This window comes from Melopsittacus undulatus, chromosome 23 (assembly GCF_012275295.1).
Source record: "Melopsittacus undulatus isolate bMelUnd1 chromosome 23, bMelUnd1.mat.Z, whole genome shotgun sequence".
In the NCBI taxonomy this organism is placed as follows: domain Eukaryota; kingdom Metazoa; phylum Chordata; class Aves; order Psittaciformes; family Psittaculidae; genus Melopsittacus; species Melopsittacus undulatus.
The window spans coordinates 492,692-515,305 of NC_047549.1; the positions used below are offsets into that span (position 1 = coordinate 492,692).

Sequence of the window (22,614 nt, forward strand, 5' to 3'; positions counted from 1 at the left end):
GTACCGACCCCTGTGTGTGTGTGTGTCCCCATAACAACACCGGTACCACCGGTACCGACCCTTGTGTGTGTGTGTCCCCATAACAACACCGGTACCACCGGTACCGACCCCTGTGTGTGTGTCCCCATAACAACACCAGTACCACCAGTACCGACCCTTGTGTGTGTCCCCATAACAACACCGGTACCACCGGTACCGACCCTTGTGTGTGTCCCCATAACAACACCGGTACCACCGGTACCGACCCTTGTGTGTGTGTCCCCATAACAACACCGGTACCACCGGTACCGACCCCCGTGTGTGTGTGTCCCCATAACAACACCGGTACCACCGGTACCGACCCTCGTGTGTGTGTGTGTGTCCCCATAACAACACCGGTACCACCGGTACCGACCCTTGTGTGTGTGTGTGTCCCCATAACAACACCGGTACCACCGGTACCGACCCTTGTGTGTGTGTGTCCCCATAACAACACCGGTACCACCGGTACCGACCCTTGTGTGTGTGTGTGTCCCCATAACAACACCAGTACCACCGGTACCGACCCTCGTGTGTGTGTGTCCCCATAACAACACCGGTACCACCGGTACCGACCCTCGTGTGTGTGTGTCCCCATAACAACACCAGTACCACCGGTACCGACCCTTGTGTGTGTGTGTGTGTGTCCCCATAACAACACCAGTACCACCGGTACCGACCCTGGTGTGTGTGTGACCCCATAACAACACCGGTACCACCGGTACCGACCCTCGTGTGTGTGTGTGTGTCCCCATAACAACACCAGTACCACCGGTACCGACCCTGGTGTGTGTGTGTGTGTCCCCATAACAACACCGGTACCACCGGTACCGACCCTTGTGTGTGTGTGTGTGTCCCCATAACAACACCGGTACCACCGGTACCGACCCCTGTGTGTGTGTGTGTCCCCGTAACAACACCGGTACCACCGGTACCGACCCTTGTGTGTGTGTGTGTGTCCCCATAACAACACCGGTACCACCGGTACCGACCCTTGTGTGTGTGTGTGTCCCCATAACAACACCGGTACCACCGGTACCGACCCCCATGTGTGTGTGTGTGTCCCCATAACAACACCGGTACCACCGGTACCGACCCTTGTGTGTGTGTGTGTCCATAACAACACCGGTACCACCGGTACCGACCCTCGTGTGTGTGTGTGTCCCCATAACAACACCGGTACCACCGGTACCGACCCCTGTGTGTGTGTGTGTCCCCATAACAACACCAGTACCACCAGTACCAACCCCCGTTCCCCCCCATAACAAACGACACCGGATCCGTGACCCCCAACAACAGACTCTTTACCGAGCAGGATAAGGGGGGGTGGGTGACTCCCCTCCCCCCCCCCCCTCCCCCCCCCCTCCCTTCGGGACCCCCCAACCCCCCCCAATGTAAACGGTAGAAAACAACCAAAACGGGCAAAGAAACCACAATAAACGTGGCACCGATTGGCTCACGACGAAGGTCACATGACCCCTCCCCCCCCCCGGTGCCCCTCCCCCTCCCCCCACTTCTTACCCCCCCCCCCCCCCCCCTCGGGGCCGCTCTATATGTTCTATAGGATGGGGTGGGGGAGGAGGCACCATGCGGGGGGGGGGAGGGGACATCCTACAACGGTTAAAGGGGGGGGGGATCCCCAATTTTGGACCCATTCGCCCTTGTTTTTACTCTCCCCTCCCCCCCCTATGGGATTTGGGGTTCCCTATCCAGGGGGGACCCCCCCCCACCCCCAACCCCCCTATCCCTTCCTTCCCCTTCACACACCCTGGGGGTCAAAGCAATGGGGGGACCCCCCCCCCCATGGGGTTGGGGTGCACTGTGGGGCACCCCCAAACCCATCCCCGGGTCATTGGGGGCTCGTCCGCTCCCATCTGCTGTCCCAACAGCTTCCCGACCTATAGGAAGGGGTAAAGGGGGTTCAATGGGGGGGTCTGACCCCATAGAGGGTCCCATTTACCCCCTGTGTGGTTACCCCCGGACCTGATCCCGATGCTTAAGCCTGGCTTAAACCCCATAGAAAGCTGCAAGTCTGTCCTTGAGCAGAGGTGGGAACTGCTCCGAGAACTGCTGCCAGTTTTCATCCCCAACCTGGTCCTTGAAGCCATGAAGGATCTGGAGATGGGATATGGGATATGGGATATGGGATATGGGATGGGGAAGGGGACCCCTCATTTTGGGGGGGGGTCCCCATAATGTCCCTTCCTGACCTTATAGAACATATCCCGTAGGTCGTCTTTGGGGCTCATCCAGGATGCGACAGCATCACAGAAGAAGATGAAGTCCTGAATGGGGGGAGTGTTATAATGGGATAACCCTTATAATGGGATACCCCCTTATAATGGGATACCCCTTTATAATGGAATACCCCCTTATAATGGGATTACCCCTTATAATGGAATACCCCCTTATAATGGGATACCCCCTTATAATGGGATACACCCTTATAATGGGATAACCCCTTATAATGGGATACTCCCTTATAATGGGATACCCCCTTAGAATGGGATACTCCCTTATAATGGGATACCCCCTTATAATGGGATAACCCCTTATAATGGGATACCCTCTTATAATGGGATACCCCTTATAATGGGATACCCCTTATAATGGGATAACCCCTTATAATGGGATACCCTCTTATAATGGGATACCCCTTATAATGGGATACCCCTTATAATGGGATACCCCCTTATAATGGGATACCCCCTTATAATGGGATACCCCCTTAGAATGGGATACCCTTTATAATGGGATACCCCCTTATAATGGGATACCCCCTTATAATGGGATACACCCTTATAATAGGTACCCCCTTATAATGGGATACCCCCTTATAATGGGATACCCCCTTATAATAGGTACCCCCTTATAATGGGATACCCCCTTATAATGGGATACCCCCTTATAATGGGATACCCCCTTATAATAGGTACCCCCTTATAATGGGATACCCCCTTATAATGGGATAACCCCTTATAATGGGATACCCCCTTATAATAGGTACCCCCTTATAATAGGTACCCCCTTATAATGGGATACCCCATTATAACCCCAAACCCCATATACCTGCACGACCCCCCCAGGGTTGACCCCAATCATCACACAGATGCCTCTGAAAGCTGAGTCCTTCTCTTCATTATCCCGGATGTTCCTTAGGGATGTGCACCTGGGATGGAAGGAAATGGGGTTCACTGACACCTGCCACCCTATTACATGGGGGGGACCCCAAAACCCGGCCCCATAACTCACCATGGCCGGATGAACTGCTGCAGCATAGGGGCCACCTCCTGCGGGCACACGAAGCCCAAGCGCCCTATGGTGATGGCTAGGGGGACAGGAGGGGGTTTGGGGGGTACAGTATGGGAACGAGCCCCCCCCACCCCCCCAGATCCCATATAGGGGTCCCCTATATGCTGTACCCCCATTTACCTGTGTTTTCTAATAGGGTTTTGGGGGTGTTGGGGCGATTGATGATCTCCACCAGGTTGTTGAGGACCATCTGCACATATGGCTGCATCTCTGCCCCTACAATCAATGGGGGGTATTAGGATTGGGGAGCACAGCTGAGCTTTGGGGGGGTCTATGGGGGTCTATGGGGGGTCTATGGGGGGTCTATGGGGGTCTATAGGGGTCTATGGGGTCTATGGGGGTCTATGGGGTCTATGGGGGTCTATGGGGTCTATGGTGGTCTACAGGGTCTATGGGGGTCTATGGGGGTCTATGGGGTCTATGGGTGTCTATGGGGTCTATGGGGGTCTGTGCGGGGCTATGGGTGTCTATAGGGGTCTATGGGGGTCTATGGGGGTCTATGGGGGTCTATGGGGTCTATGGGGGTCTATGGGGGTCTATAGGGGTCTATGGGGGTCTATGGGGGTCTATGGGGTCTATGGGGGTCTATGGGGGTCTATGGGGGGCTATGGGTGTCTATGGGGGTCTATGGGGTCTATGGGGGTCTATGGGGTCTATAGGGGTCTATAGGGGTCTATGGGGGTTTATGGGGGTCTGTGGGGGTCTATGGGGGTCTATGGGTGTCTATGGGTGTCTATGGGGGTCTGTGGGGGTCTATGGGGGTCTGTGGGGGTCTATGGGTGTCTATGGGGGGTCTATGGGGGTCTATGGGGGTCTATGGGGTCTATGGGTGTCTATGGGGGTCTATGGGGGGCTATGGGGGTCTATGGGGGTCTATGGAGGTCTGTGGGGGTCTATGGGTGTCTATGGGGGTCTATGGGGTCTATAGGGGTCTATAGGGGTCTATAGGGGTCTATGGGGTCTATAGGGGTCTATAGGGGTCTATAGGGGTCTATGGGGGTCTATGGGGGTCTATGGGGGTCTATGGGGGTCTGTGGGGGTCTATGGGGGTCTGTGGGGGTCTATGGGGTCTATGGGGGTCTGTGGTGTCTATGGGGGTCTATGGGGTCTATAGGGGTCTATGGGGGTCTATGGGGGTCTATGGGGGTCTGTGGGGGTCTATGGGGGTCTATGGGGGTCTATGGGTTCTATGGGGCTCTATGGGGGTCTATAGGGGTCTATGGGGTCTATGGGGGGTCTAGGGGGTCTATGGGGTCTATGGGGTCCAAAGCACTCACCCATCTGCATACAGATCTCCCCAATGGCCCAGGTCGCATTGTTGCACACAGAGATGAACTCGGGGTTCAGGTTGGTGCCCAAGATAGGCATGAACTCAGCTGGGGGGGAACAGACTCAATGCGACCCCCCCCCATCATCTTGGGGTCCCCCCCATCACTTTGGGGTCCCCCCATCACTTTGTGGTCCCCCCCCATCATTTTGGGGTTCCCCCCATCACTTTGGGGTCCCCCCATCGTTTTGGGGTCCCCCCATCACTTTGGGGTTCCCCCCATCACTTTGGGGTTCCCCCCATCACTTTGGGCTCCCCCCCATCACTTTGGGTCCCCCCTTCACTTTGGGTTCCCCCCCATCACTTTGGGTCCCCCCTTCACTTTGGGTTCTCCCCCATCACTTTGGGGTTCCCCCCATCACTTTGGGGTTCCCCCCATCACTTTGGGCTCCCCCCCATCACTTTGGGGTCCCCCCATCATCTTGGGGTCCCCCCCATCACTTTGGGTTCCCCCCATCATTTTGGGGTCCCCCCCATCACTTTGGGTTCCCCCCATCATCTTGGGGTTCCCCCCATCACTTTGTGGTTCCCTCCCCATCACTTTGGGGTTCCCCCCCATATCATTTTGGGGTTCCCCCCATCACTTTGGGGTCCCCCCCATCATCTTGGGTTCCCCCCATCACTTTGGGTTCCCCCATCACTTTGGTGTCCCCCCCATCACTTTGGGTTCCCCCCCATCACTTTGGGGTCACCCCCATCATTCCCCCCCATCACTTTGGGGTCACCCCCATCATTCCCCCCCATCTCTTTGGGGTCTCCCCCATCATCTTGGGGTCCCCCCATCACTTTGGTGTCCCCCCCATCACTTTGGGTTCCCCCCCATCACTTTGGGGTCACCCCCATCATTCCCCCCCATCTCTTTGGGGTCTCCCCCATCACTTTGGGTTCCCCCCATCACTTTGGGTTCCCCCCATCACTTTGGGGTCCCCCCCATCACTTTGGGTTCCCCCCATCACTTTGGGGTCCCCCCCCCCCATTCCAGCCCCATACCCACCAATACAGGGCTTGACATGCACGAAACAAGCCTTGGTCAGGTCCCCCAGGAGGGCGAAGGAGCTCTGCCGCACCTCGGGCATGGTGTCCTATGGGGCACAGGCAATGGGTGACCCCATAGGGGACCCCAATGGTTATGGGGTCAGGGGGTCCCCCCATTTACCTGCATGCACTGGAACAGCAGGGTCATGATGTTGCTCCTGGCCACCAACTGCTCCACGTGGCAACCAAGACCTTCAGCCAGGCCACTGAGCAGGTCCAGGGCCACGATCATAAAGTCCTTATCTGGGGCCTCGTATTGCTCCGGGTGTTGGTTGTACATCTGGGGGTGTAGGTCCTCCAGTGTCACCCCATGGTGGGGGGGATACAGCCCAACAACAGCCCCAGCACCCAGCTCACCATGGCTTGGGCCAGGGTCTTCTGCACCAGGGTCACACAGCGTTGGTAGACGGGCTCACAATAGGGCAGGAAGCCACTTTGTAGGGCGGTGGCCACCGAGGACAGGCACTGTAGGGGATGGGGAGGGTGGTTATGGGGTGGGAGGGGGAGCAGGTCCCATATGGTGACCTATGGGGCTCCCAGTTCACCTCCAGTAATGGGAACAGGTCCTTGTCTTCATCCTTGAGCTCGTTCCACTTCTGGATGAGAGGAGGCATCAGCTTCTGGATGTATTCCTAATGGGGAGATCCCAGTATGGGAATGGGGTCCAGGAATGGGGTCCGGGAATGGGGTCCGGGATGGGGGAACCCCCCATGTCACCCCCATAACCACAGGGACCATCAGAGCAATGGGATCCACACTGAGACTTCGGGATTCGAATGTCTGTTGGGATTTGTCATCATAGGTCCCAGGTCTGGGTTATGGGGAGGGACATAATGGGGTGAATGGGACACCCCACACTACCCCAGTGGGGTCAATGGGACACCCCACACTGTACCCCAATGGGGTCAATGGGACACCCCACACCATACCCCAATGGGGTTAATGGGACATCCCACACTACCCCAATGGGGTCAATGGGACACCCCACACCGTACCCCAATGGGGTCAATGGGACACCCCACACTGTACCCCAATGGGGTCAATGGGACACCCCACAGTGTACCCCAATGGGGTCAATGGGACACCCCACACTGTACCCCAATGGGGTCAATGGGACACCCCACACTACCCCAATGGGGTCAATGGGACACCCCACTCCATACCCCAATGGGGTCAATGGGACACCCCACACTGTACCCCAATGGGGTCAATGGGACACCCCACACCATACCCCAATGGGGTCAATGGGACACCCCACACTACCCCATTGGGGTCAATGGGACACCCCACACCATACCCCAATGGGGTCAATGGGACACCCCACACTGTACCCCAATAGGGTCAATGGGACACCCCACACTACCACAATGGGGTCAATGGGACACCCCACACTACCACAATGGGGTGAATGGGACACCCCACACTACCCCAATGGGGTCAATGGGACACCCCACACTACCCCAATGGGGTGAATGGGACACCCCACACTGTACCCCAATGGGGTGAATGGGACACCCCACACTACCCCAATGGGGTCAATGGACACCCCACACTGTACCCCAGTGGGGTCAATGGGACACCCCACACTGTACCCCAGTGGGGTCAATGGGACACCCCACACCATACCCCAATGGGGTCAATGGGACACCCCGCACTACCACAATGGGGTCAATGGGACACCCCACACTACCACAGTGGGGTCAATGGGGTGAATGGGACACCCCACACTGTACCCCAATGGGGTCAATGGGACACCCCACACTACCCCAATGGGGTCAATGGGACACCCCACACTACCACAATGGGGTCAATGGGACACCCCACACCGTACCCCAATGGGGTGAATGGGACACCCCACACTACCACAATGGGGTCAATGGGACACCCCACACTGTACCCCAATGGGGTCAATGGGACACCCCACACTGTACCCCAATGGGGTCAATGGGACACCCCACACCACCACAATGGGGTCAATGGGACACCCCACACTGTACCCCAATAGGGTCAATGGGACACCCCACACTACCATAATGGGGTGAATGGGACACCCCACACCATACCCCAATGGGGTGAATGGGGTCAATGAGACACCCCACACTGTACCCCAATGGGGTGAATGGGGTGAATGGGACACCCCACACTGTACCCCAATGGGGTCAATGGGACACCCCACTCCATACCGGTTGGTTCAGGTGGTGCCCCACAGAGTCAGCCAAGGTGCCAATAGCATCATAGAGGATGAGCAGGTTCTTGTGCTGGTACTTGCCAAAGGCAAAGACCAGTGTGTCCAGTATGAAGCTCAGGTATGGGACCAGTTCCGTGCAGGCCTCTTCCTCCAGGGTGGCGAAGGCGCTGAGGAGGAGGAGGAGGAGGGTCAGGGTCACCCCATAACACTGCTGGGGATGCTCCATCCCAACCTCCATGTAACCCATTGCACAGACCCATAGACCTTCATCCTGATGCTCTAACCCTAATTCATCCCATTCAAAGGTGTTGGTCCTCATCCCAAATCTCTTCCTCTTCATCCCAAATCTCTTCCTCTTCATCCCATTCCTCCATCCCTTATCCCAAGTCCCTCTCCAGGTTCCTTGTGTCCCATTGGAACAGCCCTAAAGTCCCCTTGGATCCTTCTCCATCCCCATTCCCATCTCCAGACCACTCAACCCCTATCTCCTGCTCTGCCCCATTCATCACCCTCCAACCCCATCCCCCCCAACACCCCAACCCCAAAGGGTGTCCCCAACACCCCAATACCTGCAAGCAGCCTCCTGCACCCGCTTGTTGCTGTCGAGGATGCGCTTGAGCAGCTCTGTCATCAGAGGCTTCAGGTACATGTCCGGTGGTTGGCTGACAACCCAATGAGCATAGCGGCTGAGGGTCCAACAGGCGATGGAGCGAACCAGAGCCTTCTTGTCAGCCAGACACCGGATCAGGTGTGGGATCAGCTCAGGGAGGTAGGGAACCATCCCCTGCATGCAGCCTGTGGGTACAGGTACAGTCAGACACACACCAACACCCATCATTGGCTATGGAACCATCCCCTGCATACAGCCTGTGGGTACAGGTACAGTCACACACACCAACAACCATCATTGGCTATGGAACCATCCCCTGCATACAGCCTGTGGGTACCGGTACAGTCACACACAGCAACACCCATCATCAGGTAAGGAACCATCCCCTGCATACAGCCTGTGGGTACCGGTACAGTCAGACACACCAACACCCATCATTGGCTATGGAACCATCCCCTGCATACAGCCTGTGGGTACAGGTACAGTCAGACATACACCAACACCCATCATCAGGTAAGGAACCATCCCCTGCATGCAGCCTGTGGGTACAGGTACAGTCAGACATACACCAACACCCATCATCAGGTAAGGAACCATCCCCTGCATGCAGCCTGTGAGTACCGGTACAGTCAGACACACCAACACCCATCATTGGCTATGGAACCATCCCCTGCATACAGCCTGTGGGTACCGGTACAGTCAGACATACACCAACAACCATCATCAGGTAAGGAACCATCCCCTGCATACAGCCTGTGGGTACAGGTACAGTCAGACATACACCAACACCCATCATTGGCTATGGAACCATCCCCTGCATACAGCCTGTGGGTACCGGTACAGTCAGACATACACCAACAACCATCATCAGGTAAGGAACCATCCCCTGCATACAGCCTGTGGGTACCGGTACAGTCAGACATACAGCAACACCCATCATCAGGTAAGGAACCATCCCCTGCATACAGCCTGTGGGTACAGGTACAGTCAGACATACACCAACACCCATCATTGGCTATGGAACCATCCCCTGCATACAGCCTGTGGGTACCGGTACAGTCAGACATACACCAACAACCATCATCAGGTAAGGAACCATCCCCTGCATACAGCCTGTGGGTACCAGTACAGTCAGACATACACCAACACCCATCATCAGGTAGGGAACCATCCCCTGCATACAGCCTGTGGGCACCGGTACAGTCACACACACCAACACCCATCATCGGCTATGACACCCAGTGCCATGAGTGCAGCATCCACCTTCAGCTATGGGCACCCTGAGCACCCATCACCCTGAGCACCCATCACCCACCTTCAGCTCTGGCTCCATCACCCACCTTCAGCTATGGCTCCATCACCCATCATGGCTCCATCACCCACCTTCCGCTCTGGCTCCATCACCCATCATGGCTCCATCACCCACCTTCCGCTCTGGCTCCATCACCCACCTTCAGCTCTGGCTCCATCACCCACCTTCAGCTCTGGCTCCATCACCCACCTTCCGCTCTGGCTCCATCACCCACCTTCAGCTATGGCTCCATCACCCATCATGGCTCCATCACCCACCTTCAGCTATGGCTCCATCACCCATCATGGCTCCATCACCCATCATGGCTCCATCACCCACCTTCAGCTATGGCTCCATCACCCATCATGGCTCCATCACCCATCATGGCTCCATCACCCACCTTCAGCTCTGGCTCCATCACCCACCTTCAGCTATGGCTCCATTACCCACCCTCAGCTATGGCTCCATCACCCATCATGGCTCCATCACCCACCTTCAGCTATGGCTCCATCACCCATCATGGCTCCATCACCCACCTTCAGCTCTGGCTCCATCACCCACCTTCAGCTATGGCTCCATCACCCATCACCCACCTTCAGCTCTGGCTCCATCACCCACCTTCAGCTATGGCTCCATCACCCATCACCCACCTTCAGCTCTGGCTCCATCACCCACCTTCAGCTATGGCTCCATCACCCATCACCCACCTTCAGCTATGGCTCCATCACCCATCACCCACCTTCAGCTCTGGCTCCATCACCCACCTTCAGCTATGGCTCCATCACCCATCATGGCTCCATCACCCACCTTCAGCTATGGCTCCCAGCACCAGGATCCCGGACTCCTTGATGACCCATTCCGGGTGGAAAAGCAGCTCCTTGAGCAGTGGGAGCAGATGTGGGAGCAGCTCCTCCCGGAACACGTTGGCCAGGACATCCAGAGCAGCAGCCGAGCACTTCCCTATGGGGCAGGAGGTCAGGCCCACCGCATAGAACCCCAATCCCACCCCATAGAGATCCACCCCATAGAGCTTCATCCCACCCCATTGAGCTCATCCCACCCCATAGAGCTCATCCCACCCCATTGGGCTCCATCCCATTGATCTTCATCCGACCCCATTGATCTCCATCCCACCCCATAGAGCTCCATCCCATTGATCTTCATCCCACCCCATTGATCTCCATCCCACCCCATTGAGCTCCATCCCATCCCATTGAGCTCCATCCCATCCCATTGAGCTCCATCCCATTGATCTTCATCCCACCCTATTGAGCTCCATCCCATTGATCTTCATCCCACCCCATTGAGCTCCACCCCATTGATCTCCATCCCACCCCATTGATCTCCATCCCACCCCACTGAGCTCCATCCCACCCCATTGAGCTCCATCCCACCCCATTGAGCTTCATCCCACCCCACTGAGCTCCATCCCACCCCATTGATCTCCATCCCACCCCATTGATCTCCATCCCATCCCATTGATCTTCATCCCATCCCACTGATCTCCATCCCACCTCATTGATCTCCATCCCACCCCATTGAGCTCCATCCCACCCCATAGAGCTCCATCCCACCCCATAGAGCTTCATCCCATCCCATTGAGCTCCATCCCACCCCATAGAGCTCCATCCCACCCCATTGAGCTCCATCCCATTGATCTTCATCCCACCCCATTGAGCTCCATCCCACCCCATTGATCTCCATCCCACCCCATTGATCTCCATCCCATCCCATAGAGCTCCATCCCATTGAGCTCCATCCCATCCCATTGATCTCCATCCCACCCCATTGATCTCCATCCCATCCCATTGATCTTCATCCCATCCCACTGATCTCCATCCCACCCCATTGATCTCCATCCCATCCCATTGAGCTCCATCCCATTGATCTCCATCCCACCCCATTGATCTCCATCCCATCCCATTGAGCTCCATCCCATTGATCTCCATCCCACCCCATAGATCTCCATCGCATTGATCTCCATCCCACCCCATTGATCTCCATCCCACCCCATTGATCTCCATCCCACCCCATTGATCTCCATCCCGCCCCATTGATCTCCATCCCACCCCATTGATCTCCATCCCATCCCATTGATCTCCATCCCACCCCATTGAGCTCCATCCCACCCCATTGATCTCCATCCCATCCCACTGATCTCCACCCCATTGATCTCCATCCCACCCCATTGATCTCCATCCCACCCCATTGATCTTCATCCCACCCCATTGATCTCCATCCCACCCCATTGATCTCCATCCCACCCCATAGATCCCCACCCCATGTAGCTGTTATCCCCCATAGGTGCTGCTCTATCCCCATACTCAGGTTCCAGTCAGACAAGGTATCATCATCATCCTCATCCTCAGCCTCCTCTGGGTCCTGAGCTCTCTCCTCCTCATGCTGCAATGTGACCGTGCGGGACTTATGGAACCTGGGCTTGATGTCCTGCTCACTGTCGGGAATGGCCTCGTCCTCCTCCACGTCCCCCTATAGACACCAATGGGGATCAATGGGGCAGGAACCCACAGCCCAGCCCTATAGATGCTCAGCCCCATGGATCAGACAGTACGAACACAACAACCATCAGCAGTGTCAGCTCTGAGGCTGTCATCACATCCAGGGGTCCTGCTGGACCAGTTTAACTGGGCTCCCAGTTTAACCAGACTCCCAGTTTAACTGGACTCCCAGTTTAACTGGACTCCCAGTTTAACTGGACTCCCAGTTTAACTAGACTCCCAGTTTAACTGGACTCCCAGTTTAACTGGACTCCCAGTTTAACCAGACTCCCAGTTTAACTGGACTCCCAGTTTAACTGGACTCCCAGTTTAACTAGACTCCCAGTTTAACTGGACTCCCAGTTTAACTAGACTCCCAGTTTAACTAGACTCCCAGTTTAACTAGACTCCCAGTTTAACCGGACTCCCAGTTTAACCGGACTCCCAGTTTAACTGGACTCCCAGTTTAACTGGACTCCCAGTTTAACCGGACTCCCAGTTTAACTGGACTCCCAGTTTAACCAGACTCCCAGTTTAACCCCATCCAGCCCCATAGAGCACAATGAGGCATAGAAGGACCCCCCTCCCCATTCCCATCCCCCTTCCCATTCCCATTCCCATCCCCATCCCCATCCCATCCCCATCCCCATTCCCATCCCCATCCCCATTCCCATCCCATCCCCATCCCATCCCATCCCCCTCCCCATCCCCATCCCCATTCCCATTCCCATTCCCCTTCCCATCCCCATTCCCATCCCCATTCCCATCCCCATCCCATCCCCATCCCCATCCCATTCCCATCCCCATCCCATCCCCATTCCCATCCCCATCCCATCCCCATCCCCATTCCCATCCCATTCCCATTCCCATCCCCATCCCTATCCCCATTCCCATCCCCATCCCCATCCCATTCCCATCCCCATCCCCATTCCCATCCCCATCCCCATTCCCATCCCCATTCCCATTCCCATCCCCATCCCCATTCCCATCCCCATCCCCATCCCCATTCCCATCCCCATCCCCATTCCCATCCCCATTCCCATCCCCATTCCCATTCCCATCCCCATCCCCATCCCCATCCCCATCCCCATTCCCATCCCATTCCCATCCCATCCCCATCCCATCCCCATCCCCATCCCCATCCCCATCCCATCCCCATCCCCATCCCCATCCCCATCCCCCTCCCCATCCCCATCCCCATCCCCATCCCCATTCCCATCCCCATCCCCATTCCCATCCCCACACCTTGAGCAGGATGATGTCAATCTCCGAGTACTTCATCCCATTGACCAGGATAGGGATAAGCCTGGAACAGGTGAACAAAGGGGTCAGGAGGGTCCTGGGGTCGCTATGGGGTGAGCTGTAGGTGCCCTAAGCACTCACTGCACCAGATGGGAGGTCAACACCTCCTTGCAGATGGGCTGTTCAGCCAACGTCAACCAGAACTCACAGGCCTCCAGGGCCACGTTCTCATCAGGGTCCTGTGTCCTCTGCAGCATGTACTGCATGGGAAGGGGGGGACACGTGAACCCCAATACCCACCAATGGGGGTTCAATGGGGGTTCAATAGGGTTCAATGGGGTTCAATGGGTTTCAATGGGGTTTCAATGGGGGTTCAATGGGGTTCAATGGGGGTACAATGGGGTTCAATGGGGGTTCAATGGGTGTTCAATGGGTGTTCAATGGGGGTTCAATGGGGGTTCAATGGGGGTTCAATGGGTGTTCAATGGGGGTTCAATGGGGGTTCAATGGGGTTCAATGGGGGTTCAATGGGGGTTCAATGGGGTTCAATGGGGGTTCAATGGGGTTCAATGGGGGTTCAATGGGGGTTCAATGGGGTTCAATGGGGTTCAATGGGGGTTCAATGGGGTTCAATGGGGTTCAATGGGGGTTCAATGGGGGTTCAATGGGGGTTCAATGGGGGTTCAATGGGGTTCAATGGGGGTTCAATGGGGTTCAATGGGTTTCAATGGGGTTTCAATGGGGGTTCAATGGGGTTCAATGGGGGTACAATGGGGTTCAATGGGGGTTCAATGGGGTTCAATGGGGTTCAATGGGGGTTCAATGGGGGTTCAATGGGGGTTCAATGGGGGTTCAATAGGGGTTCAATGGGGTTCAATGGGGGTTCAATGGGGTTCAATGGGGGTTCAATGGGTGTTCAATGGGGTTCAATGGGGGTTCAATGGGGTTCAATGGGGGTTCAATGGGGGTTCAATGGGGGTTCAATGGGGTTCAATGGGGTTCAATGGGGGTTCAATGGGGGTTCAATGGGGGTTCAATGGGGGTTCAATGGGGGTTCAAAGGGGTTCAATGGGGGTTCAATGGGGGTTCAATGGGGTTTCAATGGGGGTTCAATGGGGGTTCAATGGGGTTCAATGGGGGTTCAATGGGTGTTCAATGGGGTTCAATGGGGGTTCAATGGGGGTTCAATGGGGGTTCAATGGGGATTCAATGGGGGTTCAATGGGGGTTCAATGGGGGTTCAATGGGGTTCAATGGGGGTTCAATGGGGTTTCAATGGGGTTCAATGGGGGTTCAATGGGGGTTCAATGGGGGTTCAATGGGGGTTCAGTGGGGGTTCAATGGGGTTTCAATGGGGGTTCAATGGGGGTTCAATGGGTGTTCAATGGGGGTTCAATGGGGTTCAATGGGGTTCAATGGGGGTTCAATGGGGGTTCAATGGGGGTTCAATGGGGTTCAATGGGGGTTCAATGGGGTTCAATGGGGGTTCAATGGGTGTTCAATGGGGGTTCAATGGGGTTCAATGGGGTTTCAATGGGGGTTCAATGGGGGTTCAATGGGTGTTCAATGGGTGTTCAATGGGGGTTCAATGGGGGTTCAATGGGGGTTCAATGGGGATTCAATGGGGGTTCAATGGGGGTTCAATGGGGGTTCAATGGGGTCTGTCACCCCCTGTGGGGTGTACTCACCTGGATGATGCTGTGCATGTGGGGGATCAGGCGGTCGATGCGGACCTCCAACAGCATCACCAGGGCACGACACACGTTCTTCCTCACCTCGGGGTCCTCGTCCACAGCCAGGGCAAAGAGGTGCTGGGGGGGACATGGGGGGTACATACACTTAATGGTGTCACCCTATGGGGCTGCCCCATAGGGCACCCACTCACCTCAATGAAGGGACATGGGGGGTACACACTTAATGGTGTCACCCTATGGGGCTGCCCCATAGGGAACCCACTCGCCTCAATGAAGGGACATGGGGGTTACACACACACTTACTGGTGTCCCCCCTATGGGGCTGCTCCCCTATAGGGCTGCCCACCCCATAGAGCTGCTCCCATAGGGCACCCACTCACCTCAATGAAGGGACATGGGGGGTACACACTTAATGGTGTCACCCTATGGGGCTGTCCCATAGGGAACCCACTCACCTCAATGAAGGGACATGGGGGGTACACACTTAATGGTGTCCCCCCTATGGGGCTGCCCCCCTATGGGGCTGCCCACCCCATAGAGCTGCCCCATAGGGAACCCACTCACCTCAATGAAGGTGTCAATGTTCTCCATCAGGGCCTGAGCTCGGTCCATGATGAACTGGTTGACACAGGCGATGGCGTGAGACCTGGATGGGGTTTGTGTGGGTTATGGGGACAGGAGCAGTGGGGCAGCCCCAAACCCCTAACCCAGTGCAATGTATGGGGTTTGTGTGGGTTAGTACATGGGGACAGCAGTGGGGCAGCCCCAAACCCCCTACCCCAGAGACCTGGATGGGGTTTGTGTGGGTTAGTACATGGGGACAGGAGCAGTGGGGCAGCCCCAATCACCCCTATGGGTGTACCCCCAAACCCCCCCCCCAATACCTGATCTTGGGGCTGGGGGCATCACCCCAACACCCCTATGGGGCCGCAGTGGGTGTACCCCCAAACCCCCCCCAATACCTGATCTTGGGGCTGCAGTGCTGGGGGCAGCACCCCAACACCCCTATGGGTGTACCCCCAAACCCCTCCCCAACACCCCTATGGGGCTGCAGTGGGTTTACCCCCAAACCCCTCCCCAACACCCCTATGGGGCTGCAGTGGGTGTACCCCCAAACCCCAGTACCTGATTTTGGGGCTGCAGTGCTTGAAGAACTGCAGGAACTTGGGGATCATGATGTTCAGGGGTCGGTTCAGGGCATCACTGTCCAGGAGCTCTGAGGAGTCCTCACAGATCTTCTGCAGGGCCCCAAACGCTCCCTGTGTGCCAGGGGGGGGTCAGACCCATAGATAGACCCCCCCCCCCACTGACCCCCCTATGGGGGGGGGTCAGCCCCATAGATGGACCCATAGGGTCTGTATCTATGGACCCATCCATAGATGTCAGCCCCATAGATGTCCCCCCCCATTGACGTCCCCCCCATTGACCCCCCCATAGATGTCCCCCCCCATTGACCCCCCCATAGATGTCCCCCCCATAGATGTCCCCCCCATTGACCCCTGGTCAGCTCCATAGATGTCCCCCCCATTGATCCCCCCATGGGGGGGGTCAGTCCCATAGATGGACCCATAGGGTCCATATCTATGGACACCCCCATAGATGTCCCCCCATTGAACCCCCCCCCCCCCATAGATGTCCTCCCCCCATTGACCCCTGGTCAGCCCCATATATGCCCCCCCCCCATGTCCCCCCCCTACCTCACATGTGTTGTAGTCCTCAGAGTTGAGCAGGCTGCAGAGCTGGGGCAGCAGCTCCGGCCACATCTGCAGCTCCCCCTTGGATGCGATGGTTGTGATGAGGATACCTGCATGGACAGGGGGGGTCCTGAGCATGGACACGGGGGGGGTCCACAGCACGGGGGGGGTCAGGGGGTTTGGGGACCCCCCCACTGACCGATGGTGGCTCTGATGAGGGATGAGGCATCCCCTATGTGATTGAGACATTCCTGCTTGATGAACTCAGCCACTGGCTGGGGGAAGCTCTGGAAATGAGCCTTGACATTGTTCTTGAGGATCAGACCACTCAGGGAGCGGGTGGGTTCGTCTGGGGGGGGAGAGGGTTAGAGGGGGTCAGGACACCCCCACATCACCACCCTATGGTGTCCCCCCCCCCACATACCCCTGTGGTATCGTCCATCTCCCCCCGTCCCCCCCCAAACCCCTGTGGTGTGTCCCCCCCATTGACCCCTGTGGTTTGTTCCTGTCCCCCCCCCCACACCCCTGTGGTGTGTCCCCCCCATTGACCCCTGTGGTTTGTTCCTGTCCCCCCCCCCAAACCCCTGTGGTGTGTCCCCCCCATTGACCCCTGTGGTGTGTCCCCCCCATTGACCCCTGTGGTGTGTCCCATCCCCCCCCCAAACCCCTGTGGTGTGACCCCCCCATTGACCCCTGTGGTGTGTCCCTGTCCTCCCCCCCCAAACCCCTGTGGTGTGTCCCATCCCCCCCATTGACCCCTGTGGTGTGTCCCATCCCCCCCATTGACCCCTGTGGTGTGTCCCATCCCCCCCATTGACCCCTGTGGTGTGTCCCATCCCCCCCCAAACCCCTGTGGTGTGTCCCAACCCCCCCATTGACCCCTGTGGTGTGTCCCATACCCCCCCATTGACCCCTGTGGTGTGTCCCATCCCCCCCCATTGACCCCTGTGGTGTGTCCCATCCCCCCCCATTGACCCCTGTGGTGTATCCCATCCCCCCCCATTGACCCCTGTGGTGTGTCCCATCCCCCCCCATTGACCCCTGTGGTGTGTCCCATCCCCCCCATTGACCCCTGTGGTGTGTCCCATCCCCCCCCATTGACCCCTGTGGTGTGTCCCATCCCCCCCCATTGACCCCTGTGGTGTGTCCCATCCCCCCCCATTGACCCCTGTGGTGTGTCCCATCCCCCCCCATTGACCCCTGTGGTGTGTCCCATCCCCCCCCATTGACCCCTGTGGTGTGTCCCATCCCCCCCATTGACCCCTGTGGTGTGTCCCATCCCCCCCCCCAACCCCCTGTGGTGTGTCCCATCCCCCCCCCCAAACCCCTGTGGTGTGTCCCATCCCCCCCCCCCAAACCCCTGTGGTGTGTCCCATCCCCCCCCCCATTGACCCCTGTGGTGTGTCCCACCCATTGACCCCTGTGGTGTGTCCCCCCCTCCCCCCCCCGTGCCCCCCCCCCTCCCCTCCCCCCCCCAGTTCTGACCTTCAGATTTCAGTCGGGTCAGCACAAAAATCAGGTAATTGTTGAAATCAGGAAATTGATTCAATTGCTTCAGTTTCTGGGGCTGAGGTTAAGGATGATGGGGACGGGGGAGGGGGATGGGTATGGGGGGGGGGGGTGGGGGGGTACACGGGGGGGGTACAAGGGGGGGTGCTGGGGACATAGGGGGTGCTGGGGGTAACAGGGGTGTTGGGGACACGGGGGGGTGGGGACATGGGGGGTGCTGGGGGGGTGATGGGTACACAAGGGGGGGTACATGGGGGGTGCTGGGGACAGGGGGGGTGATGGGGGTGAAAGGGGGGGCTTGGGGTAAGGGGGGGTGCTGGGTACATGGGGGGGTGTTGGGGACATGGGGATGGTGCTAGGGGTAACGGGGGGGGACACGGGGGGTTGCTGGGGACATGAGGGGGGTGCTGGGGACACGGGGGGGGTTAGGGGGGGTATTAGGGGGGGTACAAGGGGGGTTGGGGCTACAAGGGGGGGTTGGGGGGGTACAAGGGGGGGTCAGGGGGCACAAGGGGGTGTTGGGGGGGGGGGGTCATGGGGTACAGTGTAGGATACATCCTGCACCACTCTCTGTGTGGCTGTGTTGGGTGACTGTGAGTCCTTGAGCAGCTGCAGGACCTGCTGCAGACCCTGTTCATCCGGCTGCCAGTCCATGGTGGGGGGGGCACAGCCTGCGGAGGGGGGGCACAGACTGGGGGGGGCACAGCCTGGGGGGGGCAACAAAGATAAGGGGGGGCACAGCCTGGGGGGCAATAGGGGCAATAGGGGTAAGGGGTATACAAGGGGTACAGGTATCTATTTACCCCCCCACAGACCCTCTTTGACCCCATAACCCTGATATTAGAGCCCCCCCCCTTTCCCCCCCCATCCCCTTATTGACCCCATAACCCCGGTATTAAAGCCCCCCCGTTACCCCCTCCCACAGTCCGTCTTTGACCCCATAACCCCAGTATTAGAGCCCCCCCTGACCCCCCCCAGCCCTTTTGACCCCATAACCCTGACATTAGACCCCCCCTTTATTCCCCCCCCCATTTGGAACCCCTAGCTCCAGTTTGACCCCATAGCCCCAGTATTAAAGCCCCCCCCTTTGTTCCCCCCCCATTGGCAACCCCCAGCCCCTCTTTAACCCCATAACCCCAGTATTAGAGCCCCCCCTCCCCCCATAGCCCCTCACTGACCCCATAACCCCCCATTTACAACCCCTTCCCCCCTTTCCTTTGACCTCCGTAATCCCCCCCCCATAAAAGCATCCGGTTGTGCCCTCCCCCCCCGTTACCGACCATACCCCCCCCTCCCCACCCCCCCATCCCCATCCCCCCCCATTAACACACCCGGTTGTGCCCTCCCCCCCCGTTACCGACCATACCCCCCCCCCCCCATCCCCATCCCCATCCCCCCCCATTAACACACCCGTTTCTGCCCCTCCCCCCCCGTTACCGGCCATACCCCTCCCCTCCCCCCCCGTTAAGGCCATATCCCCCCCCCCGTTACTGACCGTACCCTCCCCCCCCGTTAACGTCCATACCCCCCCTGCCCCCCCCGTTACCGGCCATACCCCCCATCCCCCCCCCATTAACACACCCGGTTGTGCCCCTCCCCCCCCCCGTTAACGACCGTACCCCCCCTCCCCCCACAATCCCCGTTACCGGCCATACCCCCCCCCATTAAAGACCAGTTTGTGCCCCCCCCTCCCCCCCCGTTAACAGCCATATCCGCCCCCTCCCCCCCCCGTTACCGACCATCCCCCTCCCCCCTCCCCCCCCCCCCCCCCCACCCGGCCCCGCTCCGCTTCCGGCCGCCCCCGGTACCTGTCCGGTGCTGAGGGGGGAGGGGTTTCCGGTGCACGGCGGAAACGGGAGGGGGGAGGGGGGGGGAGGGGAAGGTCCCGGATGTACCGGAAGTGGGGGGAGGGGTCACGGGGGGGGGAGGGGGGGGCACCGGTGGGGCACGAGCGCTGACCCCCGCGCGGGAACGACGGGCCGAGTCACGTGGCGCGGGGGCGGGGCCACGTGGGGAGGGTGGGTGGGAAGGAGCATGCGCACTGAGGGGGACTGACGGGGATGGGGATGGACTGTGGTACCCGGCATGCAATGCGGTGGGATGGACCATTGGGGGGGGGGGGAGGGGGGGATGGGAGACCCCATAACCCCCCATAGCAGTGAATGGGGAGCACATAACCCCCCATAGCAGTCACTGGGGAGCCTATAACCCCCCCTAGCAGTGACTGGGAGCCCATAACCCCCCATAGCAGTGACTGGGGAGCCCATAACCCCCCATAGCAGTGAATGGGAGACCCATAACCCCCCATAGCAGTGACTGGGGACCCCATAACCCCCCATAGCAGTGACTGGGGAGCCCATAACCCCCCATAGCAGTGAATGGGAACCCATAACCCCCCATAGCAGTGACTGGGGAGCCCATAACCCCCAAAGGAGTCAATAGGGACCCCATAACCCCCCATAGCAGTGAATGGGGACCCCATAACCCCCCATAGCAGTGACTGGGGAGCCCATAAACCCCCATAGCAACTGGGGAGCCCATAACCCCCCATAGCAGTGAATGGGAGACCCATAACCCCCCATAGCAGTGACTGGGGACCCCATAACCCCCCATAGCAGTGACTGGGGACCCCATAACCCCCATAGCAGTGACTGGGGACCCCATAACCCCCCATAGCAGTGACTGGGGACCCCATAACCCCCATAGCAGTGACTGGGGAGCCCATAACCCCCCATAGCAGTGAATGGGAGCCCATAACCCCCCATACCAGTGAATGGGGAGCCCATAACCCCCATAGCAGTGACTGGGAGCCCATAACCCCCCATAGCAGTGACTGGGGATCCCAAAACCCCCATAGCAGTGAATGGGGAGCCCATAACCCCCATAGCAGTGACTGGGGAGCCCATAACCCCCCATAGCAGTGAATGGGAGCCCATAACCCCCCATACCAGTGAATGGGGAGCCCATAACCCCCATAGCAGTGACTGGGAGCCCATAACCCCCCATAGCAGTGACTGGGGAGCCCATAACCCCCCATAGCAGTGACTGTGGAGCCCATAACCCCCCCATAGCAGGGAATGGGGACCCCATAACCCCCATAGCAGTGAATGGGGAGCCCATAACCCCCCATAGCAGTGACTGGGGAGCCCATAACCCCCCCATAGCAGGGAATGGGGACCCCATAACCCCCATAGCAGTGAATGGGGAGCCCATAACCCCCCATAGCAGTGACTGTGGAGCCCATAACCCCCCCATAGCAGGGAATGGGGACCCCATAACCCCCATAGCAGTGAATGGGGAGCCCATAACCCCCCATAGCAGTGACTGGGGAGCCCATAACCCCCCATAGCAGTGACTGGGGAGCCCATAACCCCCCATAGGAGTCAATAGGGACCCCATAACCCCCCATAGCAGTGAATGGGGACCCCATAACCCCCCATAGCTGTGACTGGGGAGCCCATAACCCCCCATAGGAGTCAATAGGGACCCCATAACCCCCCATAGCAGTGAATGGGGACCCCATAACCCCCCATAGCAGTGACTGGGGAGCCCATAACCCCCCATAGGAGTCAATAGGGACCCCATAACCCCCCATAGCAGTGAATGGGGAGCCCATAACCCCCCATAGCAGTGAATGGGGACCCCATAACCCCCCATAGGAGTCAATAGGGACCCCATAACCCCCCATAGCAGTGATTGGGGACCCCATAACCCCCCATAGCAGTGAATGGGGCGCCCATCACCCCCCATAGAAGTGAATGGGGACCCCATAACCCCCCATAGCAGTGAATGGGGAGCCCATAACCCCCATAGCAGTGACTGGGGAGCCCATAACCCCCCATAGCAGTGACTGGGGAGCCCATAACCCCCCATAGCAGTGAATGGGGAGCCCATAACCCCCCATAGCAGTGAATGGGGAGCCCATAACCCCCCATAGTAGTGACTGGTGACCCCATAACCCCCATAGCAGTGACTGGGGAGCCCATAACCCCCCATAGCAGTGAATGGGAACCCATAACCCCCCATAGCAGTGAATGGGAGCCCATAACCCCCCATAGCAGTGACTGGTGACCCCATAACCCCCCCCACAACCTCTCCACGCACTCCAAATCTGAGGTGTTTAATGCTGCACCAGCAGCCCCCCCCCCCCCCCATTCCCACCCCATATGAACCCCCATAATATGGGGCAGAATCAAT

The 22,614-nt window shown here is 58.2% G+C and overlaps 1 protein-coding gene and 1 non-coding gene across 5 annotated transcripts; both read right to left on the reverse strand.

Annotated features, from left to right (window-relative positions):
* Positions 1–1,761: 1,761 nt before the first annotated feature.
* On the reverse strand, positions 1,762–19,088 carry TNPO2 (transportin 2). Of its 4 annotated transcripts, XM_034072001.1 has the most exons (24): positions 18,973–19,088; positions 18,394–18,469; positions 17,108–17,257; positions 16,912–17,018; positions 16,340–16,473; positions 15,779–15,860; positions 15,209–15,331; positions 13,663–13,781; positions 13,525–13,585; positions 12,106–12,271; positions 10,589–10,741; positions 8,450–8,675; positions 7,876–8,047; positions 6,238–6,324; positions 6,050–6,157; positions 5,814–5,972; positions 5,652–5,739; positions 4,608–4,706; positions 3,451–3,546; positions 3,271–3,346; positions 3,088–3,187; positions 2,229–2,303; positions 2,002–2,133; positions 1,762–1,916 (listed from the first exon to the last, which is right to left on the reverse strand). In XM_034072001.1, exons 1-23 carry the CDS (start codon positions 19,069–19,071, stop codon positions 2,026–2,028), a joined length of 2,664 nt encoding a protein of 887 aa, XP_033927892.1. In that variant the 5' UTR covers positions 19,072–19,088; the 3' UTR covers positions 1,762–1,916; positions 2,002–2,025. The 4 variants fall into 4 exon arrangements, with proteins under 4 accessions (XP_033927892.1, XP_033927893.1, XP_033927895.1 ...); XM_034072002.1 differs by lacking the exons at positions 16,340–16,473; positions 16,912–17,018; positions 17,108–17,257; positions 18,394–18,469; positions 18,973–19,088 and adding an exon at positions 16,177–16,192; XM_034072004.1 differs by lacking the exons at positions 1,762–1,916; positions 2,002–2,133; positions 2,229–2,303; ... (8 more) ...; positions 7,876–8,047; positions 8,450–8,675 and adding an exon at positions 8,855–9,101.
* Positions 12,338–12,404, reverse strand: LOC115946233 (small nucleolar RNA SNORD41). Its single transcript, XR_004080327.1, has one exon. It is a non-coding gene; the product is annotated as a small nucleolar RNA SNORD41 (small nucleolar RNA).
* Positions 19,089–22,614: the final 3,526 nt, after the last annotated feature.